Here is a 25,462-nt window from a genome sequence, read left to right on the forward strand (position 1 = left end):
ACTTCGGTTAACCCTAACCAAGATTTGTTTTCTTGCTTTTTATATACTCAATACAATACATATACGTGCTCCTTTAGCAATATTTTCATATTTATTATTTCTTTTAAATATTATCATGATTCTTTTTCTTTCGTCATGTTTGGCCTCTTTAATAGTATATTTCTTGAATAGAATGAGCATTAATCCAATAGCGTCCTGATCCCAAAAACCTCATATTTAGGTTCGAGAGCCCGAAAATATACTTTTTAAATAAAGCAGTTAAGTGTCATACTTTTTCTTTTCTTTTTTTGTTTAAGTGTCATACTTATTACTTTAACAATGAGCAAAATTTGTCATTATATATTGTCACTTTGAGATGTAAGGTTAATGCAGAGAGATTGAGTCTCTTTACATGTGTAGTCATATAATAAATTTTTATGCCATATATATTACTATGAAATAGGATTTCCGGACAATAGCGAAAGGGAAAGTATACAAAGAAATAAGATCTTAAGACCAGAAAATAGAAAAGAGAACTAGCAACGGGTGTTAAGAGAACGAAGGATCCAGAACTTTAACATCTACATCTCCTACGTAAGACTTGGACAATCTCCATGTCATTTTTTTTTAATCTCCATGTATTTTTTATATAATCTGTACAAAAATACGACTTTTTAGCATATGAAAGTACTAATAACTAGAAAGCAAAAAACAATGAGAAAAAGAAAACACGAAATAAAAAGAAATGAAGAAATTATTAGAAATTTGAATGGTTTAATATCTCTTAAGAGTCAACAAAAAATAAAAGATTAAAGAGATAGTCTTCATCAATCTTTCTCCAACTTCTTCTATTGTTGTTCCACCTTCACCATTCCTTAATCTCCACTTTATCTCCCAAACCCGAATCCGAAAACTCCTCTTCAACAACTTAAAACCCTTTTAACTAATCCCAACTATCAGATGATTCGAATTCAACAACCAACTCCGACCATAAGATTCATTCCGGCAAAACAAGAACCATGATAACACAGAAACAAAGAAGAACAGAGAAAAGTCTCTGTTTAAAACATTACTACAAATGGTTCCTCTGTTTTTTCCTTACTCTTTATTTTCTTGCTTCCTTCTTTGTCGACCATGATCAAGATCACGATCATGATCAAAGGTCTTCTTCTTCCCGATCAAACCCTCTTCTTACTAACTCTAAACCCAAACTTTTCGCTTCTCGTGCCATGTTTGAATCTAAAATCCATGATCACAAACTTGGGTTTGCCCCTCAACGTCCCAACATAAGAACAGGTACATATATATAGATGAACCATCATGTTTTCTCATAGAATTTATTTTCGTAAAGTATCCGTATAATGGGAAGAATATCCGGTGCATCGGGATTAGTCTAGTTCATGTTTTAGTTGTCCGCTCAAGTTGAACAATCTTCTCTTATCATGACAATATTTTTGGTTGTTTAAATTTTCTTTGTAGATGTATTCAACAATTTGAAGATCTACGTCTATGACTTGCCTTCAAAGTTCAACAAAGACTGGTTAGCCAATGATAGGTGTAGCAACCACCTCTTTGCCGCGGAGGTAGCTCTCCACAAGGCGTTTCTCAGCCTCGAAGGAGACATACGGACAGAAGATCCATACGAAGCCGATTTCTTCTTTGTTCCTGTCTATGTCTCTTGCAACTTCAGCACCATCAATGGTTTTCCAGCTATTGGTCACGCGCGAACACTCATCAATGACGCGATTAAGTTCGTCTCGACTCAATACCCGTTTTGGAATCGAAATAATGGCTCTGACCACGTCTTCACCGCCACACATGACTTTGGCTCTTGCTTCCACACCATGGTTAGTTCAAAATGATTTGCCAAGTTGTATACATATTTATTTATACTGAATTTTTTTATTTTTTTTTGTGAAGGAGGATAGAGCAATTGCTGATGGAGTACCAAAGATTTTGAGAAGCTCTATAGTTTTGCAAACATTTGGTGTTACTTTTAACCATCCATGCCAAGAGGTAGAGAACGTGGTGATACCACCGTACATCTCACCGGAAAGTTTACACAAGACTCTAAAGAATATTCCGGTAAATAAAGAACGAGACATTTGGGCTTTTTTCCGCGGCAAGATGGAACTTCATCCCAAAAACATCAGTGGACGCTTCTATAGCAAGTAAAAGAAACTCTTATAGCAATCTCTATATCTAAATTTTTTTCTATAACCAAAATATTTCGGCCCGCTTCTCGTCATCGGTGTTCGAACTTGTGACCTTGAAAACTCTCCTTCATACCAACTAATACACCGGTTGAACAAACGATGTATAAGACTTTATATATTGAACTACATTTTTTCACCTATCAGGCGAGTAAGGACGAAGATATGGCGGAGTTACGGTGGTGACCGGAGGTTTTATCTTCAACGGCAACGATTTTCCGGTTACCAGTTAGAAATAGCTCGTTCTGTTTTCTGTTTGTGTCCTCTCGGGTGGGCACCGTGGAGCCCAAGACTTGTTGAATCGGTGGCTCTTGGCTGTGTACCAGTGATTATAGCCGATGGGATCCGTTTGCCGTTCCCTTCCGCCGTGCGTTGGCCGGATATTTCGCTCACGGTGGCAGAGAGAGACGTTGGAAAGCTAGGGGATATTTTGGAACACGTGGTGGCAACTAATTTGTCAGTTATACAGAGAAACTTGGAGGATCCGTCTGTTAGGCGGGCCCTTATGTTTAATGTTCCTTCAAGAGAGGGAGATGCCACGTGGCAAGTTTTGGAGGCTTTGTCAAAGAAATTGAATAGGTCTGTTAGAAGGTCAAACTCTTTCTTGTAAACCAATAAATTTTGACACGTGAATATTATTTTTCTGGGGTAACTTTGTGTATATTACTACTCTGAGAATTAAAATTGGAATCTATATAATCATAACGATCCGGATAAAGAGAAAATTCTAACAAAAAAAAAACCCCAACTATTTGCCAGAAAAAAACCTGAATTTTTTTTGTTGCCCGAAAAAAACCTAAACTAATTTACTGCTGGAAAAAATAACACGAACTTTTTTTTTTCCCAATTTACTCTCGTCTCCGTTACGGATGTTAACGCCGTCGTTGACACCGTTACTATTTTTTCAAAAATTCCTTAAAAACACCTAAGTTATTTAATTTTGCCAAAAAAATACATGAATTATTTTTTTTGTTGCCAGAAGAATACACTGATCAACATTTTTCTCCAATTCTTTTATTTCATTAACAATGTAAGTTTTCACTATTATTTAGGAGAATTAAATTTAAGAACAAAAATATACAATTAGATTAGTCAATTTTCAAAATTCTCAATTAGATTTGTTTTGGATCTATTCAGACTTTACAAATTTTGAGACATCATCAACAATGAAACTCCAAATTTCATCCCCAAAAACCTTATTAGATCTTCAAAAATTCTCTACATAAATCGCAAAAAAAATACTCAAATCCCCAAAAATACACTGATCAACATTTTTCTCCTCTTTTTTTATTTCATTAACAATGTAAAGTTAGACCTCATAACTTTATGTGTTCTCTTGAACTTCATACAAGTTCTCACTACTATTAGACTAATCGATTTTTCAATTTTCCAATTAGAACAAAACTCACAATTACATTAGTTGATTCCCCAATTTCCTAACTAGAACAAAAAAACACAATTAGATTAATCATTTTTTTAGCGTTGAATTCGTTTGATTAAGCTAGCTTTAGCTTCAATTTTGGTGGATTTTGCTTATTTGAGTATTTTTTTTTTGCGATTTATGTAAAGAATTTTTGAAGAACTAATAAGGTTTTTGGGGATGAAATTTGGAGTTCCATTGTTGATGATATCCCAAAATTTGTAAAGTCTGAATAGATCCAAAAAAAAATCTAATTGAGAATTTTGAAAATCGACTAATCTAATTGTATATTTTTGTTCTTAATTCTAATTCTCCTAAATAATAGTGAAAACAGAAAACTTTTATGAAGTTCAAGAGAACACACCAATTTATCAGCTTTCGACGCCTTACATTGTTGATGGAAGACAAAAAGAGAAGAAAAATATTGATCTATGTATTTTTCTGGCAACGAACAAATAATTCGGGTAGTTTTCTGGCAAAATTAAATAAGTTGGGTTTTTTCCAAGAATTTTCACAAAAAATAGTAACGGCGTCAACGACGGCGTTAACGCCCGTAACGGAGACGAGAGTAAATTGGAAACCAAAAACAGTTCGTGTTTTTTTTTTCAGCGGTAAATTAGTTTGGGTTTTTTTCCGACAACGAAAAAAGTTCAGGTTTTTTTCTGGCAAATATTAAATAGTTGGGGTTTTTTTTTTGGGAATTTTCCCTCCGGATAAATATTTTTGCTGTTGTGAACATTATCTTTTTATTGCAATTTCTCGTTAATCTATCTTTTTTGAACTAAAAATATATTTTATTGTTGTTTTTTTCTTTAGAAAGTTGCAATCCGAATAAATATTTTTTACAATTGCGTATTTTTACCGTAACTTTTCATAAACGGTAGCAACTGTTTAGTTGAATTAATCAAACATTGTTTATTTTACGAATAATTGCAAATTTTGATATATTTTGTAAATCGCTATTACATTAACTAAAAAATTTGCAATCCGAATAAATATCTTCTATGGTTGGGTATTTTTCTTGGAATTCTTCATAAACGGTTAACCATTTAATTGAATCATTGCAACATTTAGTTATTACACAAACAAATGCAACTTTTGATTATTTTTTTTACAAATTGTCGTAACATTTTTTTTTTTGAAACTAAAAAATATTTTACAATTGTGTTTATTTTAGAAAGTTGAAATCCCAATAAATGTGTTCTACATTTGCGTCGTTTGATCGTAACTCTTCATAAATAGTTGCAACCGTTTAGTTGAACCATTGCAACATTTGGTTTATTTCACGAACAAATGCAATTTTTGGTTTATTTTATAAATCGTTATAATATATAATTATCGTCTCTTGGTATAACTTTTTATAACTTATTATTTTTTAATTTTTATTCATTAACATGTATTTAAATGAAATTGTAATCGTTTAATTAAACCGTTTCAACAGTTGGTATATTTGACAAACCGTTACAACTTTTTGTATATTTAATATCTACGGTCGCGTCTCTCGATTATAGTTATTCATAATGTTTTTTTTAGTTTTGACATAACCGTCCCTGTCACACCATGTATCCTTGATAAGTAATATATTCATTGCGATTTACCTCAATTTATTGTTTAAAATATATTTAAATAAATTGTTCCTACTGTTTAATTCATTATAGTATTATTTGGTTTATTTGAAGAACCAATGAATATTTTGGCTTATTTGACGAACTATCGTAACATTTGATTTATTTGATAAACCATTGCAATATTTGGTATTTGATGAATCGTTGCAACATATAGTTTATTTGATAAACAATTACATTTTTTTGGTATATTTGATGAACAGTTGCGACATTTGTCCTTTTAAAAAGATTTTTGAAGGCATTAATTAAAGTTATATCTGTTCATTTAGAGTTGTATCTTATCACAATGTTTTATTAGTGTTTTTTCATCACAAACTCTTCTTTTCAATAATTATGTCTTCTACAAACAGTTTAATCTATTTAAACTTTCATGACTTTTTAAATGTATATATATTTTTCTCATTTCTAAGAAAAATTCTGTATATTTATTATTACTTTTTGTTTGATACTTTTTCATTGCATTTTTTCGCTATCTAGCATTCATGTAATTATTTTGTTATCTATATCATTATTACTTTTTTCCTAAACAACTGTTAATTTAGGTTATTTGTTAGTTTTTTCGGAGGATTGTCTCTCTTTAACATAATACAATTTAAAATGTTGCATCTTTTTATCATAATGTTTTGTTGAATACATTTATATAATTATATTTGTAATTGTTTAAAAAATTGAAAAATTGTGTTTATTCATTATAACTCTTCGTTTAATATTTCTTACTTATGATCGCATCTTTTCACCATAATGTTTTCTAATAATAAGATAAATCATAATAATGCTTTTGAGGGTTACATATCTTTATCATAATTTTTGTAAAATATATCTTCATTTATTGTTAAATTTTTTTTTTTTAAGTTGTCTCCATTCATTATAAATTTTTGTTTGATATTTTTGTCTTTAAAGTTCTTTTAAATTTTTATCCTCCGCGGCGGGAAGTCTGATTAGTAGTTTTCACAGTAACTAACCAAACTGATTAATTTTTTTTTTGCAAAATAATTGATACAATTTCCCACTCAAAGTTTAACAAATTTCATGTTATTTTATCAGATAATATTTGTGTTTTTTTATAATAATATTATGTTATATTTAAACACATGCGGTTAAATACACGATCCACGCATATACGAAAATTTGATAGCACAATTTTGCCAATTTTAACACCACAAATGACTATCTACCTAATAACTTAAGAAGCCCTTAAATGTGAAAGATATTAGAATCTACAAGATTTGTTGTTAGGAAATCTACCAAATGAACTTTAGGAGACACTTGATTAAAGTTTCCACATCAACTATTAATTTTCTAACAACCAAATTAGAACTTAATCCAAGGAGGAACTTAACAACTACTTAAGAGTATTTCGGACAAAATAATGTGTAGAAAAGATATCAAACAACTAGTGATAGCAGCATTTATATGTTTACTCCAACATTAGGAGCTGTGATTTGTTGTAGAACAATTCCCTAAAGAAGCATTCTTTGAGCAAATATGTGTCAAAGTTACAATTGCTGGCCGAAATCCTGATCTTAGAGGAACAATTGATGTCACTCTCATGTGTTGCGCATTTCGGTTGTGAGGCCGAGTTAATGTCATCCTTAGCATTTCTCCATCAAAGACCTGATTAACCTTTGATGCTGCAATGGAAACAAAACATTAAGAGAATCATCTGAAAACCTAATCAGAAATCTCATCAAGCTTTTAGTTAAGTGATTTGATGAGTCTTTACCGGCTAATGGATTGAGCTTAGTGAAGTGGAAGAACTCATCAGCTGAACAACCAAAGAGAACAGTGGCAGCTCTATCAAAACAGATCACAGTTTTCACTGATGTATCTGTTGCTATAGACATCTGTTAGATTCATAAAGGTCAGAACTTTGAAGTCACAACCTCTCAATTCCACAGGAGATTAACAGATTCACCAAAACTGATTCTTGACTATTGATAAAACTACATTGGACAAACACCATTTCTATAACTACAGACATCTGTTAGATTCATAAAGGTGAGAACTTTGAAGTCACAATCCCTCAGTTCCACAGGAGATTAACAGATTCACCAATACTGATTCTTGATCACAGACTGTTACACCTAAATCCCTAACAGTAATCACAACTTTTCAGATTATTCCACTAAAAAACGAAAAGCTTGAAGGAAGAAGAAGAGGAAAGGGTTCTTACGAGAATCCGATAGAGAAGTTTTGGTTCTTTTGATTTGCAGAATTTGCAAAATGAAGAAGAAGCAAGGCCATTGTTATCTGAAGGGAGGACTCTCTGGCAGCGAGAACAAACTCTGTAGCAATAATCAGTGAGGTCGACGGCAAGCAACGAGCAAAGAACCGTCTCAGTGGCTTCCATTTTCTTTTCCTTTAGGGCTTTTCTCTGTTTTTCACCAAAGTTTGTTCCTTTCCATAAAATTCTCTTGGAAACATTTTGGGCCGAGTTACAGAATTAGACCCAAACCTCCAAACTTTTGTCAAGGAGAGAAAAAGAAAAGTCCTTTCTTTGAACTTAATTTAGGGACTTTGGAATTCAAAATGATAGTGTCATAAATACGACTTGATGCACATATGGATATTCTCAAGAAAGTCAAACACTTATGTGGTGAATCCTTGAGAGTTATTTCTTACAAATCATGTAGTTGTTGCTCTTCCTTCAGTGTCCTTGTGATTGTTATCTTTGATGTGTTTTGACTCGACACCGAAAACTTGTCCATGTAGATTCCAAGGTACGATATAAGTGGGTCGGTCCTCGCTTTGTCCACCACAAGCTTTAGAGAACGCGACTCAACCTTCAGAAACCGTAGAAGCCTTTTGTTCCCGACTGTTGTGCCGCTCACAACTCTCTCCCATTTTCCGCTTCCAGTCTTCCGCGTCTCGAGATGGAAAGACGCAATCCGTTGACCCATTTGGATCGGTTCTCGAATTTCCAATACATTGAAACTAACCGAATCTTTAAACTCAAAGTACAACACCCATTCCTTTTGACTTTCCTCTGGCGCCCAGTACTTGTCCAATCCTTCTTCCAAAACATTCTTAGGACCAAACTGCGAACTTTGACCGCCACGGATACTGCTCGAGTTAACCAATGCTTTGCGGGCGAGATTATTCGAGAAAATAGTGTGTGTCATTTCGCGAAACTCCTCAAGAACCTTGATGTCTTGTTCAGATATCAGTCCTGAAGAATTAGGAGGTACATTAAGCAAGAAGAGACAGTTTCTTCCAACCGAGTAATAGTATATATCCAAAAGCTTAACAGCCGGTTTAGGCGACTCCAACGCATGCCAAAACCAACCAGGTCGAATCGATACATCACATTCCGCCGGTACCCAATCTTGCCCAAATTTATCACCTTCCTGAGAATACCTACAAGATCAAACAACTTCAAGCTATGATCTCTATCATCCCTAACATCTATGGAAAGTTTGAACATTAGAGAGTGACTCACAAAGGATCAGTGTCACCAATCTTGGCATTGGTTCGGTTAAAGAGTGACCAGCAAGTAGACCCAGCGAGTCCAGCTTCATCACCAATCCACCGGACATCAGGACCGGCGTCGGAGAATATAACAGCTTTAGGCTGAAGCTGATGGATCAAACTAAACCAAGTATCAAAGAAATACTCCATATCTTTCTCTCCTTCTCCTTTAGCTCCATCTAACCAAACTTCCTTAATCTCTCCATACCTAATAAAGATTCAACCTTTTCAAGAACTTGGAATTTGATTCACCAACCCATTTGACTAATATGAGAAAAAGGAGCTTACTTTGTTAATAACTCAGTCATTTGACTCAGATAAAACTCGTTATACTCCAATGTCTTGCCATAACTCTGATCATGACGATCCCATGGAGAAAGGTAAAGACCAAGTCCAATTCCAGCTTCCGCCGCCGCAGCAGCTAGCTCCGCCACTACATCGCCGGTTCCGTTTCTCCATGAGCTCGATTTGACGGAGTAATCAGTGTATTCGCTAGGCCAGAGACAGAATCCATCGTGGTGCTTAGCTGTGAGGATAACGCGGGAAAAGCCTGAGTCTTTAGCGATTTGGACCCATTGACTTGCGTTGAGATGGGTCGGGTTGAAAACGGATGGGTTGGCTTTTCCGGTGCCCCATTCGGAGTTGGTAAAAGTGTTGGGACCGAAGTGGAGGAACATGGCAATGGATCCGAGTTGCCATTGGAGCTGTTGGGAGGATGGGAGGGGTAAAATTGGAAGTGGGTGTGGTTTTAGAGGTGATGAATTTGAGATTTGGGAGAGACAGAGGATTGAGAAGAAGAAGAGAAGAGTGATTTGAGAGTTCATGGGTCTTGAATAATTTTAGTTGACTCTTTTTCTTCTTCTTCTGCTTCTCTAGTCCTTCAATGGAGTTTTGTTGTCTCTTTCTTTTTCTACTTGAGCTTTTCTATCTTTTTAGCTTTGGGTGTAATTAGTTTTTATTTGAAGTGATTATTGATTTGGAAACTTAATGCAAACGCAATATATATTTGTTTTTTGTATAACTATGGGATTTAAATAAAATTAAATAAATGATGACCAACTTTTTTATAAAACTGAAGAAAAAAAATCTGGTAATGGTTGTATAAGAATTTATTTTTTCAAAATGGTAAATTTAACCTTGTAAGAACTATTATTATTTAAAAAATTTGCCTTAGACAAAAGAATTAAATAATGGTTAACATTCTACTATTTGTTGGATATTCTGAATCCATATTGCTAACCATAACATCAGGGTCCGAATGGTAACAGCGTATTTGACTATGCGGAAAAAGCGGTTTTATAATGCGGTACGGTTCAACTGCAGTACGTGCGGGAGAAATATATTTGCGGGACAAGTGCAGTTTTTATAGAATAAGCGGTACGGAACAATGTTTGATTGGTAAAAAAATAATTTACGTTATACAATAAAATATTTGAATAGTAAAAAAAAACAAACGGTACGCATTACGTTAGAAATAAATATAGTAGTAATTATAAATTAGTGTTTTTTTGGTAATAAAGAAACATTTTCATATACGTATTTAATCATAAAAAAAACACAACACAATTAAAAAAAAAACTACTATTGGCATGAACCTAATTATTTTGGCAAATTTTCGGTGTTCCGTAAAACACCATGTATAGTTTATAGCAGTTATAGTTTATCTTTATCGGTGCTTTCAACTATGTCAATGAAATATGTACGCCCAAATAACTGCTTTTTAAGTGTACTAATACATACCAAATAAGTATATTTACATATATATTATAAAAAGTATTTGTGAAAATATTAACAAAAAAAAAACAAAAACCGCACTTTAACCACCTATACACCCCAAATTTGATGCGGGTAGAACGCCCGCTTTTGTAAACAGAAAAACAAACAAAATCCGTCCCACTTTAATTATTTACTGTGCTAGTGCGTTTTTATTAAATACATAACATTTGTATGATTGGTGAATTTTCTCCATTTGTCCCGCAACATGTCAAATATGTCCCGCTTTTGTAGCTTCCATTCACTACCTGATCTTAAAAAAAAAAACAGATTATCAAGAAAATGCTAAAATACAATAACATCAACTCAATGGTTAATGATGAGTGACATTGAGTCTATGAATTTAATACATTTTACGATTTACTTGAATGTGATCTAATGAGATTTTTTCAAATGCTTATGCTTCTTTTGGATGCAGAAAACAAAATATTAGTTTCTAAAACTTATATTTTATAATGAAAAAGGGAGTACCATTTTCTTACAATGATTATTCATATACTCAATTTCTTATAATGAAAAATTATTGTTTAAAATCTAAGTTTTAGGATGACAAAAAAAAAATCTAAGTTTTAGAAACACCATACTTCCTCTATACTCTATAGTAGGCCTCGACGTTCGGGTACCCGTTCGGTTCTTGTCCAGTTCCGGTTCTTTCGGTTCTAGAGTTTAGGATCCATATAGGAACCAAACAATTTCGGTTCGGTTCCGGTTCTGGTTCCGGTTCTTTCGGTTATGAAGTTTAGGATCCATTCGGATATTTTATTTCGGATATTTTTAGGTATTTTAGATATTTTTAGGTATTTTCGGATATTTTTGAGTATTTTTTGGATATTTTAAGTATTTTTTGATATATTTTCCAAATAATTGTTGGTATTTCGGATATTTTTGGTTATTCGATCTAAAAATAACTAATATTTTTAGATATAAACTCATATTTCGGGTATTTTTGGGTACCCGAAATATTTTGGTTCGGTTCGGTTCCGGTTCCGGTTCTAAAATTTAGGATCCATTTGAGTATTTTAAAATTTCGGTTTAGTTCCGGTTCGGTTCTTTTTGCTTCGATTCCGGTTCGGTTCTTGTGGTTCGGTTATTTTGTCCAGACCTACTCTATAGTACATTAGTACTCCCTTGTGCCCAAAGTATAGGTTTTTGTTCAATCAGCGAATGCACTCATCACGTGACCTACAATCAAATTTTAAAGGCTACACATATATGGTAATTAAGATGCGTATATTAACTACCATCATATAGTTTTGTCCTATTAAATCTCATTAGAGGTCTTGTAACTCAATTTTTTTAACAACAATTTGTCTCTTTCTAATGGAATTTTTTGATGATTCTACCTTCTAAAAGACCCACGAGCACATTAAGATGAGTATTACATGTTCTGTGAAGTTTTTTTTTTCAATAAATAAATAAATAATATAATTTGCAGTAGAAAGCCTATATTGCACTCTACCATTCTTTTTCTTTTTAATCTTAACATAAGCTTTAAAGTTAATTCCTCTTTTATTTTTATTGTGATTTTTTTAATACGAAATTAGTTGTCTAGTTAACTTGTCTTGTTATTCGATTAAATAGATTCTGAATTAGTTATCTAACTATAGAAATATAAAGCAATGAAAACAAGCTCAAAAGTTAATAATGTTATACAATCTGCTTCAAGAATAAGCTCAGTAATAAATAAATATAACTATAATTTTCACATCAATATTCCTCATTTTTATATTATTCTTTTTCACCCATATCATATTTCAATCAACAACAAAATAAATCAAACTAAAACTTCCACACACCAATTTTGATTAAAAACAAAACTCACAAATTACTAACCAACCATACATAACAAAAAAAATCCAATCTCAAATTACAAAATATTTTTTATTTTATTTTTTTAATATAACTTAGTCCATTAAAAAAAATGGAATATATAATATTTAAATGATTTAATAATAAAACAAAAATAGAAAAAGCAGAGTAATAAGGAAAGGACTAACAAAGTAGTACGTACTGTGAACCACCTCCCACACACACACTCTCTCTTCTGTTACGCAGCCGTCTCTGAAACCATTTTCGTCGTCTTCTCCACTTTTCTTTTGCAGAAACCGAGAGAGAGATACTCCAATCGCTAATCTCTATTCCCGATCAAGGTTCTCTCTGTTTTTCCTCTGCAAAATGTGTTTGTTGCCTTCTGTGATTCGTGGTTTTTGAGTTTTTTTTTTTTTTGATTTTTTTGATTTTTGACCTGTTGCAGAAGAAGATAGAGACGAAAATGGAGGATGTGGTGTGTGAATGTTACCACGGAGATTCGGAGGAGAAGAAAAAGAAACAGAACAGTACGCCGACGACTGTCACCGTCGTTCTTAAGGTTGATTTTCACTGTGACGGTTGTATCGCTAGAATCGTTCGATTATCTCGTCGTTTGGAAGGTTCGTTTCGTATAAACCCTAGAAAAATCGAAATCGATGATTATGTTTCTGAACACAATCTCGTTTTTGCACTTTAGTTTTTCAATCGATGAGTACAAAATCTTCAATGTCGCGTTCGATTTCTCTGTTTTTGTGGATTTTCATGGTTACGTTGCTGAATCTGAATCGAATCGTTCGTGTTAATCGTTTGCTTTGTTTCGTTTCGAGTATTGTGAACGATTGTGATTTTTTTTGTTAAACCCTAAACCCTGACGATATTTTGATATCTTCCTCGCTGATTTACGTTTATCGATCCTCTTCTTGGATCTAAATTTCAGAATCATACATAACTCTGTTTCTGCGATTGAAACACAGCGATTGTGAAGAAATTAGTCACTTTTGTTGTTTCATGATTTTGTTGGTATACAAGAAATTGCAATCGATGATCAATAATCTCATTATAACTTGTTCTGATTGTTTTAAATGTATCAGGAGTTGAAACAGTGAGAGCAGATCCTGTTTCGAACAAGCTGACTCTGATTGGGTTTATCATGGATCCTGTGAAGGTTGCTGAGAAACTTCAGAAGAAGAGCAAGAAGAAAGTGGAGCTCATATCTCCTAAACCAAACAAAGATACCAAAGAGAAGAATGAGAAAAAAGCTAATGATAAGACTCAGACTGTGGTAAGCTCTAAATACATTCATTTGCATAAAGTTTTGACTCCATTGGTTATGAAAATCTGTCTCTCAGAAACTGATTAAAATGTATTCAAGAGGTTGGTGTTTTTAAGACTTACTTGCTGCAGAAGTAACATTCTTCTTGTTGAGATTACTCTAATATCATTTCTTTGTAGATAATGTACTGTAGTCATTACGTTCTAGGTGATCATATGGTTTGAATAACTAACTACTTTAGCCTTTCAAATTAGTTTCTATGATGATCTGTTCTTCACTGTCTTGTTAGGTTGCTGTGACCACTGTGGTACTGAAACTGAATTGCTCTTGTGATGGTTGCATCAAGAGGATTTGCAAGACTGTCTCTAAAACCAAAGGTCAGACTTTTGCTGACTAATACTGAACTTATTGACTCATGCAGAACTTGTTTGCGACCATTTTAGTCTTTGTTTAATGGTATTGACTATTGAGTATGTGATTGTGTCAAATAGGTGTGTATCAAGTCAAAATGGACAAAGAGAAGGAAACGGTAACAGTAATGGGAACGATGGATGTTAAATCTGTGACTGAGAATCTGAAACGTAAGCTGAAGAAAACAGTCCAGGTCGTGCCTGAGAAGAAGAAGAAGAAAGATAAAGACAATGCAGAGGGAATCACCAAAGTCGGGTCTCCGGGTCAACCTGATTATGGATGCAATCATGGGCTTGGGCCTTACAGGTTCATGGAAGGCCCAATGATTGGGTTTTTCAGTGAGGAGGATCAGAGCTTTTGCAGCGTTATGTGAGTATCGAGGTGACAAAAACATATATACTAGGAGGTAAATAAACTAAATAGGGAACAAAAAAGAAAAAGAAGAAGTAAAGTCTGACGGATATTTTGTGTGATGGTCTGTGTCACATGAGAGTAATACACTAGTATTTTCTATTTTGAGAAATATTGCAGTGACAGTACGCTTTTGTGGAGAGGATCCACTTTTTTCGACATAGTAAATGTCGACTTAGTTTTTCACTTTTGGTAAAAAAAAAAATTAACCCTTCAATGGAGCTCTTAAATCTATATCCAAGCAATTACTATTGTTTATCTATAATGGATTTACCGCTATTGTCTAGTTTTTGTCACGCCTTATTTAGTTTTTATTCTTACTACATTGACTAGGGGTTGGTCCAACGATATACTATGTGCATTTTTATTTACAAAGTCTAGACTATGGAAAATATTGTATGTCATCTTTTCAAGCTTTCATTTGTCCAAGAAGAAGTTAATGGTTATAACTTTGTGTTGACGCATTTAAGTTCATACGGAGCAAAATCATTCTCACAATAAGATTTGAGATTCTACATTTAAAGAACATATATGGTCCTATGACTCGTTTACTTTATTGCACTCAAATGCACATCGGGTTGATTTTTAGGCCATAAGACAAAAATTCAATCGTAAAGTTAAAATATGTAGTGTAAAATAGCTTGTCTAATATGATCACGTGTTAACCAACTTATATTGATATATGGTTAATAAATCACCATGTTGATTAAGAGACCATGATCCGAAGTAACCATTAAATTTTGCCCGCAAGGTGGTGGGCGAGTGGTAGAGCGAGTCTGGAGTTAAGGGTGAAATCCCGGAATCTGGGTTCGGTCTTCCTCCCTCGCTGTTACCAACACTTTGTGGGAAGTTTGGGCTTGGGCTTCGGCCCAAGCAGTTTACCTGGTAGTCTGGTAACAGGCGATCCAGTTACCCCCGGACATTAGTCGGAAAGCATTCCAAACTCGGATTAGGCAGTGTGGTAGCCAGTCTACTCTGTAGCACTCTGGTGCGTTCCTACCGAGGCTGACCGGATCAGCCGATCGGGTATATAAAAAAAAAAAAAAGTAACCATTAAAAAGAATACTTAATTATATATTTTAAATATCTTGTGGATTAATGTCGAGTTGTTTCATTTGTTTTAAGGGATATATAAGAACAAAACAAAAACCAACTTTTCCGTTTAAGCAAAAGAAAATATCTCTCTTTTTCGTTAAACTGAATAAATCTCCAAATTTTGTTGGCTAAACTATTGGTGGTCCGACATTTAATTAGTCATAAAGAGTAGGATAGAACCAAGTGTAATTATCAATAGATTAGATCCTTTCCTTAGCAAATTGGTACGTACGTAGATATTTTTAGGTGATGCCATTTGATAAAAATAATATCGTTAGTTAACAATTTTTTCTTAATCAAAAATATCCTACCAAATTTCATTCACTTGCATAAACATGCGGGTTCATGTATCTATAGAGTTAAACAAAAAGTGCAAAATCCATATATATCGAAAACAAGAAGACGAGAAACAAATAAAGACCGTGTCGGACCAGCCCGTGGTTATAGCGGGACTTATAGTCACGTAGCTTTCAAATTTAATTTGGACTGTGGACTGCCAACGACATTATATGCTCTTTTTCCCCAACTTTTTCAATCATATAGTATAATTTTAATAAACAACGTGGAATGATTTACACAATCATATGTCTAATCAACTAGCTAGGTCACATTATGTCAAGATGGTATATAGTCATCAAGTCCTAAGATATTATCAACAAGTTTCCTCATTGGACTGACGTTCAAAATTGTCCTTTTTTGGGATAATGACTTTTCTATTGCCTCATGTTCCTATGTTTAATGCCGACTTATGTTTTTATTTAAGGTAATTTGTTGTTAAAAAAAACGATTATTGTTGGTACGTGGTGATTAGAATGTGTAAATGTGTAAATTACCACGTAGCCGTGTTCCTTTTACGTGTTAAAGTTCATTGTGGATTTATTTTCATTCGAAGAATGATCATGATTTTTGTAGAAAAATATAACTTTTATCATAATAACCAAAAATCATTATCTAGTATTATATCTTCTTATTTTCTTTTCCCACAAAAAATAAATATAAATTTTAGTAGGTGCAATGGATGAGATATAATTCAAAGATTCTTAAAAAAGATATGTCAAAGTAACCTATATCTCCGGATCAAAATTTTAAAATATTTCAATTTTAAAATAGAAGCAGCATAGGATAATTACAAAGAAAATTGAAATCATACGTATACGGAATATGAAATTGATTCGTATACGTTGATATGGTTATGTGTATCTTGGTTACGTTCATTGCTTGCAGCCTTGCACATTGGTTTCACATAGCTATGAAATTGATTCGGAGATATATGGAAAATATCGTACGCATGTCATTTGTCAAACACATGAATCAAATGCGTCCCATCCTATCACTACAAAAAAAAGGATGGATTACATCAATTAAATAGTATCAGAAATATAAATGATACTAGTTTAAATTACTTATAAGCAAATGACACAAAATAATTAATTTAACATCAATTTTAATAAGTGATGTGTTAATTAACTTGTTTAGCATCAGTTCAATCAAAGTGATACAAATTTGTATTAGTTTGCATCACTTTAAAAAATTGATACAAAGATATGTATTTGCATCAATTAACAACCGATGTAGTCACTTAATTTTATTAACATCACTTTTAAAAATGATACAAAATCTATATCAATAAAAAGTGAAGCTAATAAATTTTTAAGTAATTTAATTATTAAAAAAATAACTGGAAAATTTTGTTATAGATGACGTTAAATTGTTATTACCATAAATAAATAATTATATTGGTTTTATCATAATATTAGTTCCTATTAATCCTCAAAATAAGCAAATTTATTTATTTTTATTCCTTACCCACAATCCTTCTTTTACGCTCACGATCTTTTTTTCCTATTTTATTTCCAAAAAAATGTTTTTAGAATATCTTCAAGTTAGTTTTCGAAATCTCATAACTCGATCTCATTCAATTCTCCACCTTTAAATACTTTCTTATTTTCTGTCATTCTACCTCTCTTTTTTTCTTGACCATCACTCAGTTTTTTTGTTCTTCTATTTTCAGAAATTTGTCATGAACACTGCACTAATGATCATTAGGACTCTGTGTTTTCCTACACAATTTGGAGAAACATAAACTAAAGGTACTCCATCACTTAATGTTAAATACACTTACAAATAATTATTCTAATTCCGATCAAAAATTTCTATAAATTTCTAAACAATTAGTGAATTGTGTTTGTGTAAAAGAAAAGAAAAAAACAAATAACTAACACAATATGACCATCAAATCTTCGATTGCCTAACAACTACAATCCAAACTATCCAACGACATGTTTACCAGTTTAAGGTACAGACATCTAAGTGGTTAAGAGATAGATCATTAATTATTTTACCGCAGAGTTATTATTTGTAGATCGATATAGATCTCTTCAATTTTCAATATATTATTAATATGTGAATGTTTTGCCGTCCAAAAAACAAAATTCTTTTGAATATATCCTTTTGATCACGATTCACATGTACATTTCTTATATGATCTAAATGTAGTACAAAACCGACCACGATCTACTTTCTATGCAGATGCACAAAGCTCAGTACTACTACACAGTATCACAAAGACGCAAAGTACTGTATATATTTGGAACTGACATCCCAATCTTGATTCAACGTGGAAAATATGTAGAAAAGGTATAGCCCTTTACGTTGTTTGCTTATTTATGTTTTTGTTTTATAACAGAACCTATGAAGTTTATAAGGAATTAATTTCGTTTTTGGCTTTAAGTTTATATTTGATTCAAAAGAATAAAGGATTATTCGTGGTCGTGGAAACACTAACTAGTTGTCTCTAATGCTTCCTTATTTCTTGTAACCGAACATTTTACTCCTGCCTTGCAAGTTACAACTAATAATCTAATATAAACAAGAGCTATATAGAAGCATTTTTTTTGTCAAAAACAAAAAAACAAAGAGGCTAAAAAATATAGGGAATATGGAGAGAATAGCCAAATTTTTAAAGAAAATTAAAAGAATGATCATGAGTGAGGTACTGTAGTACTTTCTCTCTTCCATTGTAATTACAAGTATGCCCATTTTTTTTTTTTTTCTCAATTACAAGTATGCCCATATCATCTCATATCTCTTTTTTTTGGAACCACCATCACCATCATATATGTTACCTCCATTATTTATCCATTACTAGATCATCACTTGTACTACAGTACGAGTTAAATTTTATTTATTACAAAATTTATATATTATATATTTTAGAATAAAGTTGTGATATATTATAATAGTAATTGAAAAAAAATAATTAGATTTTTGTCAGTCCCTATATATAATATTAGAATGAATAATTTTTTTTTTAATTATACTCAATTATGGATGTATTTTTTTAAGATATGAAAACGGAAAATAAAATTAATTTAATAAATTAATATGGTCTGAATAATGAGTTAATTTGTATTAACAACCACAAAATGAGATTGCATATAATTCAGTTAGATCAAAAATCAAAATATTATAAATGAATCGCTTCTAAAACGTAGATTATTTTTAATTAATTAAGAAAGTTAGCTATTATTTTGAATTAATTTAAGAAATTCTTTTTTCAATTTTTAATTCTTTGGTTGTTGAAATAAAAATTTTTTTGAGGTAACTACGGAATTTACCAATTATTCGCGTAATTGAATATGTTATGAACATATATTTAGTATATAATATACCATATTCAACTCGTGCGTTGAGTCTATATTATTATTTTAGAATCCTAATGAAAATATTGCGTGCACAATCTATTATTCGTTATTTCCAAAATTGCTTGCACAATCTTTTTTTTTGACGTCTAGATTTATTATTTATTGCAAATTATGAGAACTGTTACATAGATGATTCTACAACGGACAATTCCTTCCGACCCTTATTAGATCCACGACAGACGACACTTCCTTCTCCATGCTCTTGACGGACACCTTCAATGATCCACGACCTGACGACACTTCCCTCTCTGCGTAGAATCCTGGCGAACGGCTATAATTGTACTTTGCTGGAGATCTCCTGCACAGTTGCCTCCTTTAATCTGCAAATTTATTAATAAATCGCAATATCTGAGACTAATTAACCCTTAGTCAACCAATGGGCCAAGGGGGCTTCCACAATTGCTTGCACAATCAAAATTTCAAATATTTTGTGGTGTCAACCTAATTTAATCTATCTGATCATATAATCTTAACATGCCGTCTATTATAAGGATCATAATTTTATATCATATAATATGTTACATTTAACCCTCCGTCTACTATAACTATTTTAAATATATCTCTTTAGAAAATCAAATAAAAGTATTTATAATTTTTTTTTATCTTTTTAATCTATTAAATATTTATGATATTTATTAAAATATTAAATTAAAATATTTTAAATGTTCTGAATTAAAATATTTAAAAATATTTCTTGTAGTATATAAAATTATGAATTTCAAAAAAGAATTATATGAAATTAAATAGAAATATTCACACAGTTATAAGGATCATAACTCATTTGTTAATATAATATATTATATTTAACCCACTATCTATAATAAATATTTGTGTTAAAAAAATCAAATTAGAGTATTTATTGATGATATTCTTTAAATATTGATGATATTCTTGAAAAATCTCAAGTAAAACTAATTTTATATGTTGCAAATTAAAATATTTAAAAATCTTATTGTAGTATATAAAATAATACATTTCAAAAAATAAATGTATGAAATTGAATATAAATATTCAAATTCTGACCCGTTACTCAGTCGAAATTTTGTTGAACTTATTTTTGGTTAAAAGAAATATATTACTCAAATGTAAATTTTTGACCCGTTAAATTTTTTTCTTCATAGATTTAACAATTTATATTCGTTTTTAAAAATTCAAATATTGACATATGCAGAAAAAATTTACTTATAGATGATATGATGATTTATTTGTTTCATAAAAATAGAATCATATAAAGATGAGAGGTGAAGTATAATGATTAATAACAAATTAATATGGTAGATATCAAATCTTATATGTTCATTTTGATTGGTCATTCTTTTTTTTTTAAGTTAATAATATATTTTCGTTTTTAATAATTAAATTGCATAAATTAGTATTTGACTTGTTTATCCTTAATGAGCTGAATTAATTTATTCTTTAAATTTTTATCTCTAATGGCATTCTAATGTAATAACTTACAAAGAGGAAGGTTATTAAAAGGTAATTATAAATTGTACTCCCCAAATAATAGATACAGCATTGCGACTGATCTGGTTACCTCCACGGCTCCACTACGACTTTCTCCACCGTCGGTTCTTCTAGAAACTCCACCGTCGATGATATCATCAACACCACCATCACCATTGTCCTTTATTCTTTCCCCACACTCCTCACACTATCTAATCGAATTCTATACTGTAAATTTCTTTCTCGAGATAAATTTGTACCGGCTACCTCTCTGCAAATTTCTAGGTTCTTGTTGTCTCCAACAGCCAAAGATCTCTATTTTTATCTCGTTGAATCAATCTTTCTTGGAATCTCCGTCGTTATTTGTTTTTGTTACACGGAACTTTTTTGTATTACATGTTATTGATTAAGATTACATGTGAGTTTTCCCAAAAACATGATTTTAATGTTAAAAATACATTGTTTTATTAAATGACACACCTTTTCTTTCAATATAACATGATATTTTTATTAAATGATATGAATTTCACAAATAACAATATGATGCTGCATCTTTGCAAATGTAAGTTATAAAGTACAACGTTTTATTAATAAATATCGTGCTATTTTAACATATTTCACGCGATTTGTTAAAGTATCTCTAATTTGTTATTTTTTCTTCGCAAAAGCTTGCTCTTGGTTTAACTTGTAGGGATATTTTTGATTTTTATTGTGCCGCATATGGTTAGTTACCCATAAAAAAACTGACAACGGTTAATTACTTAATTTTGACTTAAAATTTGGCTATTTAGTAATATTACCAAATAAATTTAAACAAAACAAAATAAAGAGGCAATTTGATAACTAAGAGAAAAAGAAAAGAGAAGGTGTTATATGAGCATAGTAAGTTATCAAATGGAGTCATCGCACCTATGGTTTATTAATACTCTCTGTGTATGAAGTTTGAAAACAAAAATGAGGCCTGAAAAGGATAATATATAATCCTCACCTTAATTAAGTTTTCAAAACTTGCCATGATAAATGAAGAGTAGAACTTATATCATCTTAATTAGTGGGTTTTTATGGGTCGTCATGGTTTAGTTTTACTCCATGGGCTATGTTACTTTTACAGATGGTAAACAGAAAAAAAAAAAAATTAACTTACTGTTATAAAACTTGTTGTTCTATTGATTAATGAATGAGGTTTCGATACATATATATACATGATGAGGGGAGACAAATCCCCATTGGGCTAGTAAACCCTAAAGCCCAAAAGCCCACTAAGTATTAAATATAGGCCGTCATAAGGAGAATCTTCAAGAACATGGACATGGGCCTTCTAGGATATGGATTAGGCCCACGGTTATGGAGTCCATCCAATATGTGATTTATAACACTCCCCCTTGGATGACATAACCGTGTAGATGCCAAAGGATCTCAGTAATACGCTTGGGGATGCTGCCTCATTAAAACCTTACCAGGAAAACCCATTGGGACAAAACCATGGTTAAGGAAAAAGAGTACAGCACGTATTACTCCCCTTGTTTTGGTCATCCCTGCAAGTCCTTAAGTCTCCGCATTCCAATTTGATGCGTGAGCTTCCTCAATGTCGATGTTGGTAATGCCTTGGTAAAGAGATCGGCTGAGTTGTCGTTGGACCGAACTTGTACCACTCGAACTTCTCCATCCCTTTGCAAGTCATGCGTGAAGAAGAACTTTGTTAGAATGTGCTTCGTCCGATCTCCCTTGATGTAGCCGTCCTTGAGCTGAGCGATACAGGCTGTGTTGTCTCCTCATATGATGGTCTTTGATGTTGTAGTAGCTGCGCCTTGAAGAAGACTGCCTACGTACCCTTGGAAGGGATCAAGCCACACGTAGTTCCTATTTATTGACCATGCCATAATCTGATCTTACCTGCATTAGCAAAACAAACTAAACCAAAGCAAACTAGACCTTCTTTGGTTAGATCAGTATAGAATAAAACCCAAATAAACAAACATAGGAAGAATAGAATTTAAAATTTAACCAAACCTTCCTTCAAACCTTTCTAGTGCCTTTGGGTTGATCATGAACTAAATTTAGACAAAGGAGGTTCACGGCAAAACATATGTCTGGTCTAGTCTGGCTAGCCAAGTACATTAACGCTCCTACGGCACTGAGGTATGGCACTTCAGGACCGAGAACTTCTTCCTCGTCCTTCTTTGGACCGAATGGATCACTATCCAATCTGAGGCTTCTCACCACCATTGGGCTGCTCAATGGGTGGGCCTGGTCCATATTGAATCTCTTGAGTACTTTTTCAGTATATGCCTTTTGATGCACAAGGATTCCATTATTCACGTACTCAAGTTGCAATCCCAAACAGAATTTTGTCTTGCCTAGGTCTTTCATCTCGAATTCTTTCTTTAGATATTCGACTGTTTGGGCGATTTCCCCAGAGGTTCCAAGGATGTTCAAATCATCCACATATACTGCTATTATCACAAACCCTTTGTTTACAAATTTCTTTATGAAGATACATGGACTGATGGGATCATTCTTATAACCTTCTCTGACTAGGTACTCACTTAATCTATTGTACCACATGCGTCCACTTTGTTTCAGTCCATAAAGCGATTTGTTCAGTCTTATGCAGTATTGGTCCCGAGACCCTTTCTTATCTTTATCTTTGAGCTCAATACCCTCTGGTAATCTCATATATATTATCCAGTGGACTTATATAAATATGCAGGCATTACATCCATTAGCCGCAAATCAAGTCTTTTTCTTTATATAGCCAGACTTAGCAAAATTTAAATGTCTTAGCATCCACCACAGGGGAGTATGTATCTTCATAATCTATCCCCGGTCTTTGTGAGAATCCTTGTGCTATAAGCCGTGCCTTATATCTCACGCTTTATTATTCTCATTTCTCTTTCTCACAAAGACCCACTTGTGTCATACTGGTTTTATCCCTGAACTTAACTCCACGTTTATGGCTTCTTTCCATTTTAGCCAATCTGATCTTTGAGTGCACTCTAATATAGACGTGGGTTCATGATCCTCATTCATTTCAAGTGCTACCTTATATGCAAATATTTCATCGATGTCGACATCTTTGCGGTTCCATTTTATTCCAGACATGATATAATTTATTGAGATCTCATTATTATCTATCCCTTCAGGACCATGAGGATTGGCGTCCCAAATCTCTCTATTCGGTTCCTTAGGGTCTGCCGCGGCCATGTCTATTTTTTCCTTCACCTCGTTTCCTACTGCACCTTTCTTTGATTTTCGAGGATTTTTATCTTTGGAACCTATTGGTCTACCACGTTTCTTTCGTGTGTTAGACTCGGTAGTAATTTCATTGATTCCCTTTTGGATATCAATACGTACTGGTGCATTACAAGCTGGTATGTACGTTTTTGTAACTTTCTTTGGGTCAACAAAGGAATCTGGCAATTGATTAGCTAGCTTTTCAAATGGTATAATCTTATGGACCTCTGATTCTCATGCCAGAGTCCGAGGATCTTGCCAATTTAAGGATGTTTGATTCCATTATATTTCTTTTATTGCTTTACCCAGCTTGTTCGTCTCTCCACCTATAGTAGGAAATTCGGATTCATTAAAATGACAATCCGCGTATCTAGCCTTAAATAGATCACCCGTAGTTGGCTCTAGATACTTAATAATGGTGGGAGAATCAAATCCAACATATATTCCCATCCTCCTTTGAGGTCCCATCTTTGTTCTATGTGGTGGAGCAATCGGTACATATACGGCACACCCGAAAGTCTTTAGATGGGATATGTCTGGCTCATGACCCATGAGTAATTGGGATGGTGAATATCTATGTTCACTAGATGGCCTTATGCGTATAAGTTCTGATGCATGTAAAACAGCGTGTCCCCAAGCGGCTACTGGGAGCTTTGACCTCATGAGTAATGGTCGAGCTATCAATTGAATTCGTTTAATGAAGGATTCCGCTAATCCATTATGTGTATGTACATGTGCTACGGAATGTTCCACACTTACCCCCATGGACATACAGTAGTCATTAAACGCTTGGGACGTGAATTCACCGGCATTGTCTAGACGTATAGTCTTAAGCGGAAAATCTGGAAAGTGGGCTCGCAGTCTTATTATCTGGGCCAATAACCTAGCAAACACTTGGTTTCTAGTAGATAGGAGACAAACATGCGACCATCTTGTTGATGCATCAATGAGGACCATACATATATCTCCTTGTATCCTTTCCAGAAAATTTAAGGTCTCTTTATTTACCTTAGCCGGTGATGGCCTTATAATGAGTTTCCCTTGTGAACATGCTTCACACGTGAGATTCTTAGGGATAACTCTTTTCTCTCTTAGGGTGTGCCCCTTTGAATTAGTTATTAGTTTACGCATCATACTATGACCCGGATGGCCAAGCCGGTCATGCCATAAAGTGAATTTCTCGATGAACTCTTTGTTCATTGCCATATTAGCTTCGATCATATCGATTTTAGCATAGTAGAGACCAGTGGATAATGCGGGTATAGTCTCTAGGACTTTCTTATGTCCTTGGGTGATCTCAATTATATTTAGGAATTCTTTGTTCCCTTCACCCTTTGTTTCAATATGGAAACCATTCAATCTTATATTTTTGAAACTTGACAAGCTCCTCTTCGAGCTGGGTGAATATAGGGCATCGCTTATTTCAAGATGCGTGCCCTTTGATAAAAGTATATGGGCTTGACCGTGGCCCTCAATAAGACTAGCTATACCTGCTATGGTGCTAATATTGGCATTTTCAATGTTAGATTTATAAAGTATCTTTTGTCTTTTTAAAATTGTGTGGCTCGATCCACTATCCACCACAATTATGTTCTTGTCCT

At 33.0% G+C, this 25,462-nt stretch overlaps 4 protein-coding genes across 4 annotated transcripts; 2 read left to right on the forward strand and 2 right to left on the reverse strand.

Moving 5' to 3' along the window:
• The first annotated feature begins 699 nt into the window (after positions 1–699).
• Positions 700–2,844, forward strand: LOC9317019 (probable glucuronoxylan glucuronosyltransferase IRX7). Its single transcript, XM_021028144.1, has 4 exons — positions 700–1,275; positions 1,459–1,826; positions 1,900–2,150; positions 2,340–2,844. The coding sequence occupies exons 1-4, from the start codon at positions 999–1,001 to the stop codon at positions 2,800–2,802; spliced, it is 1,359 nt and encodes a 452-aa protein (XP_020883803.1). The 5' UTR covers positions 700–998; the 3' UTR covers positions 2,803–2,844.
• A 3,628-nt stretch (positions 2,845–6,472) lies between these two features.
• Positions 6,473–7,653, reverse strand: LOC9315182. Its single transcript, XM_002880906.2, has 3 exons — positions 7,411–7,653; positions 6,961–7,081; positions 6,473–6,868 (listed from the first exon to the last, which is right to left on the reverse strand). Exons 1-3 carry the CDS (start codon positions 7,585–7,587, stop codon positions 6,666–6,668), a joined length of 501 nt encoding a protein of 166 aa, XP_002880952.1. The 5' UTR covers positions 7,588–7,653; the 3' UTR covers positions 6,473–6,665.
• A 107-nt stretch (positions 7,654–7,760) lies between these two features.
• On the reverse strand, positions 7,761–9,648 carry LOC9317020 (alpha-L-fucosidase 1). The gene is made up of 3 exons (XM_002880907.2): positions 8,994–9,648; positions 8,677–8,913; positions 7,761–8,594 (listed from the first exon to the last, which is right to left on the reverse strand). The coding sequence occupies exons 1-3, from the start codon at positions 9,527–9,529 to the stop codon at positions 7,856–7,858; spliced, it is 1,512 nt and encodes a 503-aa protein (XP_002880953.1). The 5' UTR covers positions 9,530–9,648; the 3' UTR covers positions 7,761–7,855.
• A 2,760-nt stretch (positions 9,649–12,408) lies between these two features.
• On the forward strand, positions 12,409–14,953 carry LOC9317021 (heavy metal-associated isoprenylated plant protein 1). Its single transcript, XM_002879069.2, has 5 exons — positions 12,409–12,628; positions 12,733–12,907; positions 13,379–13,569; positions 13,850–13,937; positions 14,052–14,953. The coding sequence occupies exons 2-5, from the start codon at positions 12,751–12,753 to the stop codon at positions 14,342–14,344; spliced, it is 729 nt and encodes a 242-aa protein (XP_002879115.1). The 5' UTR covers positions 12,409–12,628; positions 12,733–12,750; the 3' UTR covers positions 14,345–14,953.
• Positions 14,954–25,462: the final 10,509 nt, after the last annotated feature.

The sequence above is a fragment of the Arabidopsis lyrata genome (genome assembly GCF_000004255.2).
Source record: "Arabidopsis lyrata subsp. lyrata unplaced genomic scaffold ARALYscaffold_4, whole genome shotgun sequence".
NCBI lineage: Eukaryota > Viridiplantae > Streptophyta > Magnoliopsida > Brassicales > Brassicaceae > Arabidopsis > Arabidopsis lyrata.

Excerpts from the sequence above, each read along its gene's own strand:
- LOC9317021 (XM_002879069.2), top strand. The coding sequence starts at position 12,751 with ATGGAGGATGTGGTGTGTGAATGTTACCACGGAGATTCGGAGGAGAAG. Across the intron at positions 13,570-13,849 it reads ATGATAAGACTCAGACTGTG|GTTGCTGTGACCACTGTGGT; the intron begins GTAAGCTCTAAA and ends CTGTCTTGTTAG. Across the intron at positions 13,938-14,051 it reads GACTGTCTCTAAAACCAAAG|GTGTGTATCAAGTCAAAATG; the intron begins GTCAGACTTTTG and ends TGTGTCAAATAG.
- LOC9315182 (XM_002880906.2), bottom strand. The coding sequence starts at position 7,587 with ATGGAAGCCACTGAGACGGTTCTTTGCTCGTTGCTTGCCGTCGACCTC. Across the intron at positions 7,082-7,410 it reads AACTTCTCTATCGGATTCTC|ATGTCTATAGCAACAGATAC; the intron begins GTAAGAACCCTT and ends TGAATCTAACAG. Across the intron at positions 6,869-6,960 it reads TAAGCTCAATCCATTAGCCG|CATCAAAGGTTAATCAGGTC; the intron begins GTAAAGACTCAT and ends TTTCCATTGCAG.
- LOC9317019 (XM_021028144.1), top strand. The coding sequence starts at position 999 with ATGATAACACAGAAACAAAGAAGAACAGAGAAAAGTCTCTGTTTAAAA. Across the intron at positions 1,827-1,899 it reads GCTCTTGCTTCCACACCATG|GAGGATAGAGCAATTGCTGA; the intron begins GTTAGTTCAAAA and ends TTTTTTGTGAAG. Across the intron at positions 2,151-2,339 it reads AGTGGACGCTTCTATAGCAA|GCGAGTAAGGACGAAGATAT; the intron begins GTAAAAGAAACT and ends TTCACCTATCAG.
- LOC9317020 (XM_002880907.2), bottom strand. The coding sequence starts at position 9,529 with ATGAACTCTCAAATCACTCTTCTCTTCTTCTTCTCAATCCTCTGTCTC. Across the intron at positions 8,914-8,993 it reads ATGACTGAGTTATTAACAAA|GTATGGAGAGATTAAGGAAG; the intron begins GTAAGCTCCTTT and ends AATCTTTATTAG. Across the intron at positions 8,595-8,676 it reads ATTGGTGACACTGATCCTTT|GTATTCTCAGGAAGGTGATA; the intron begins GTGAGTCACTCT and ends TTGATCTTGTAG.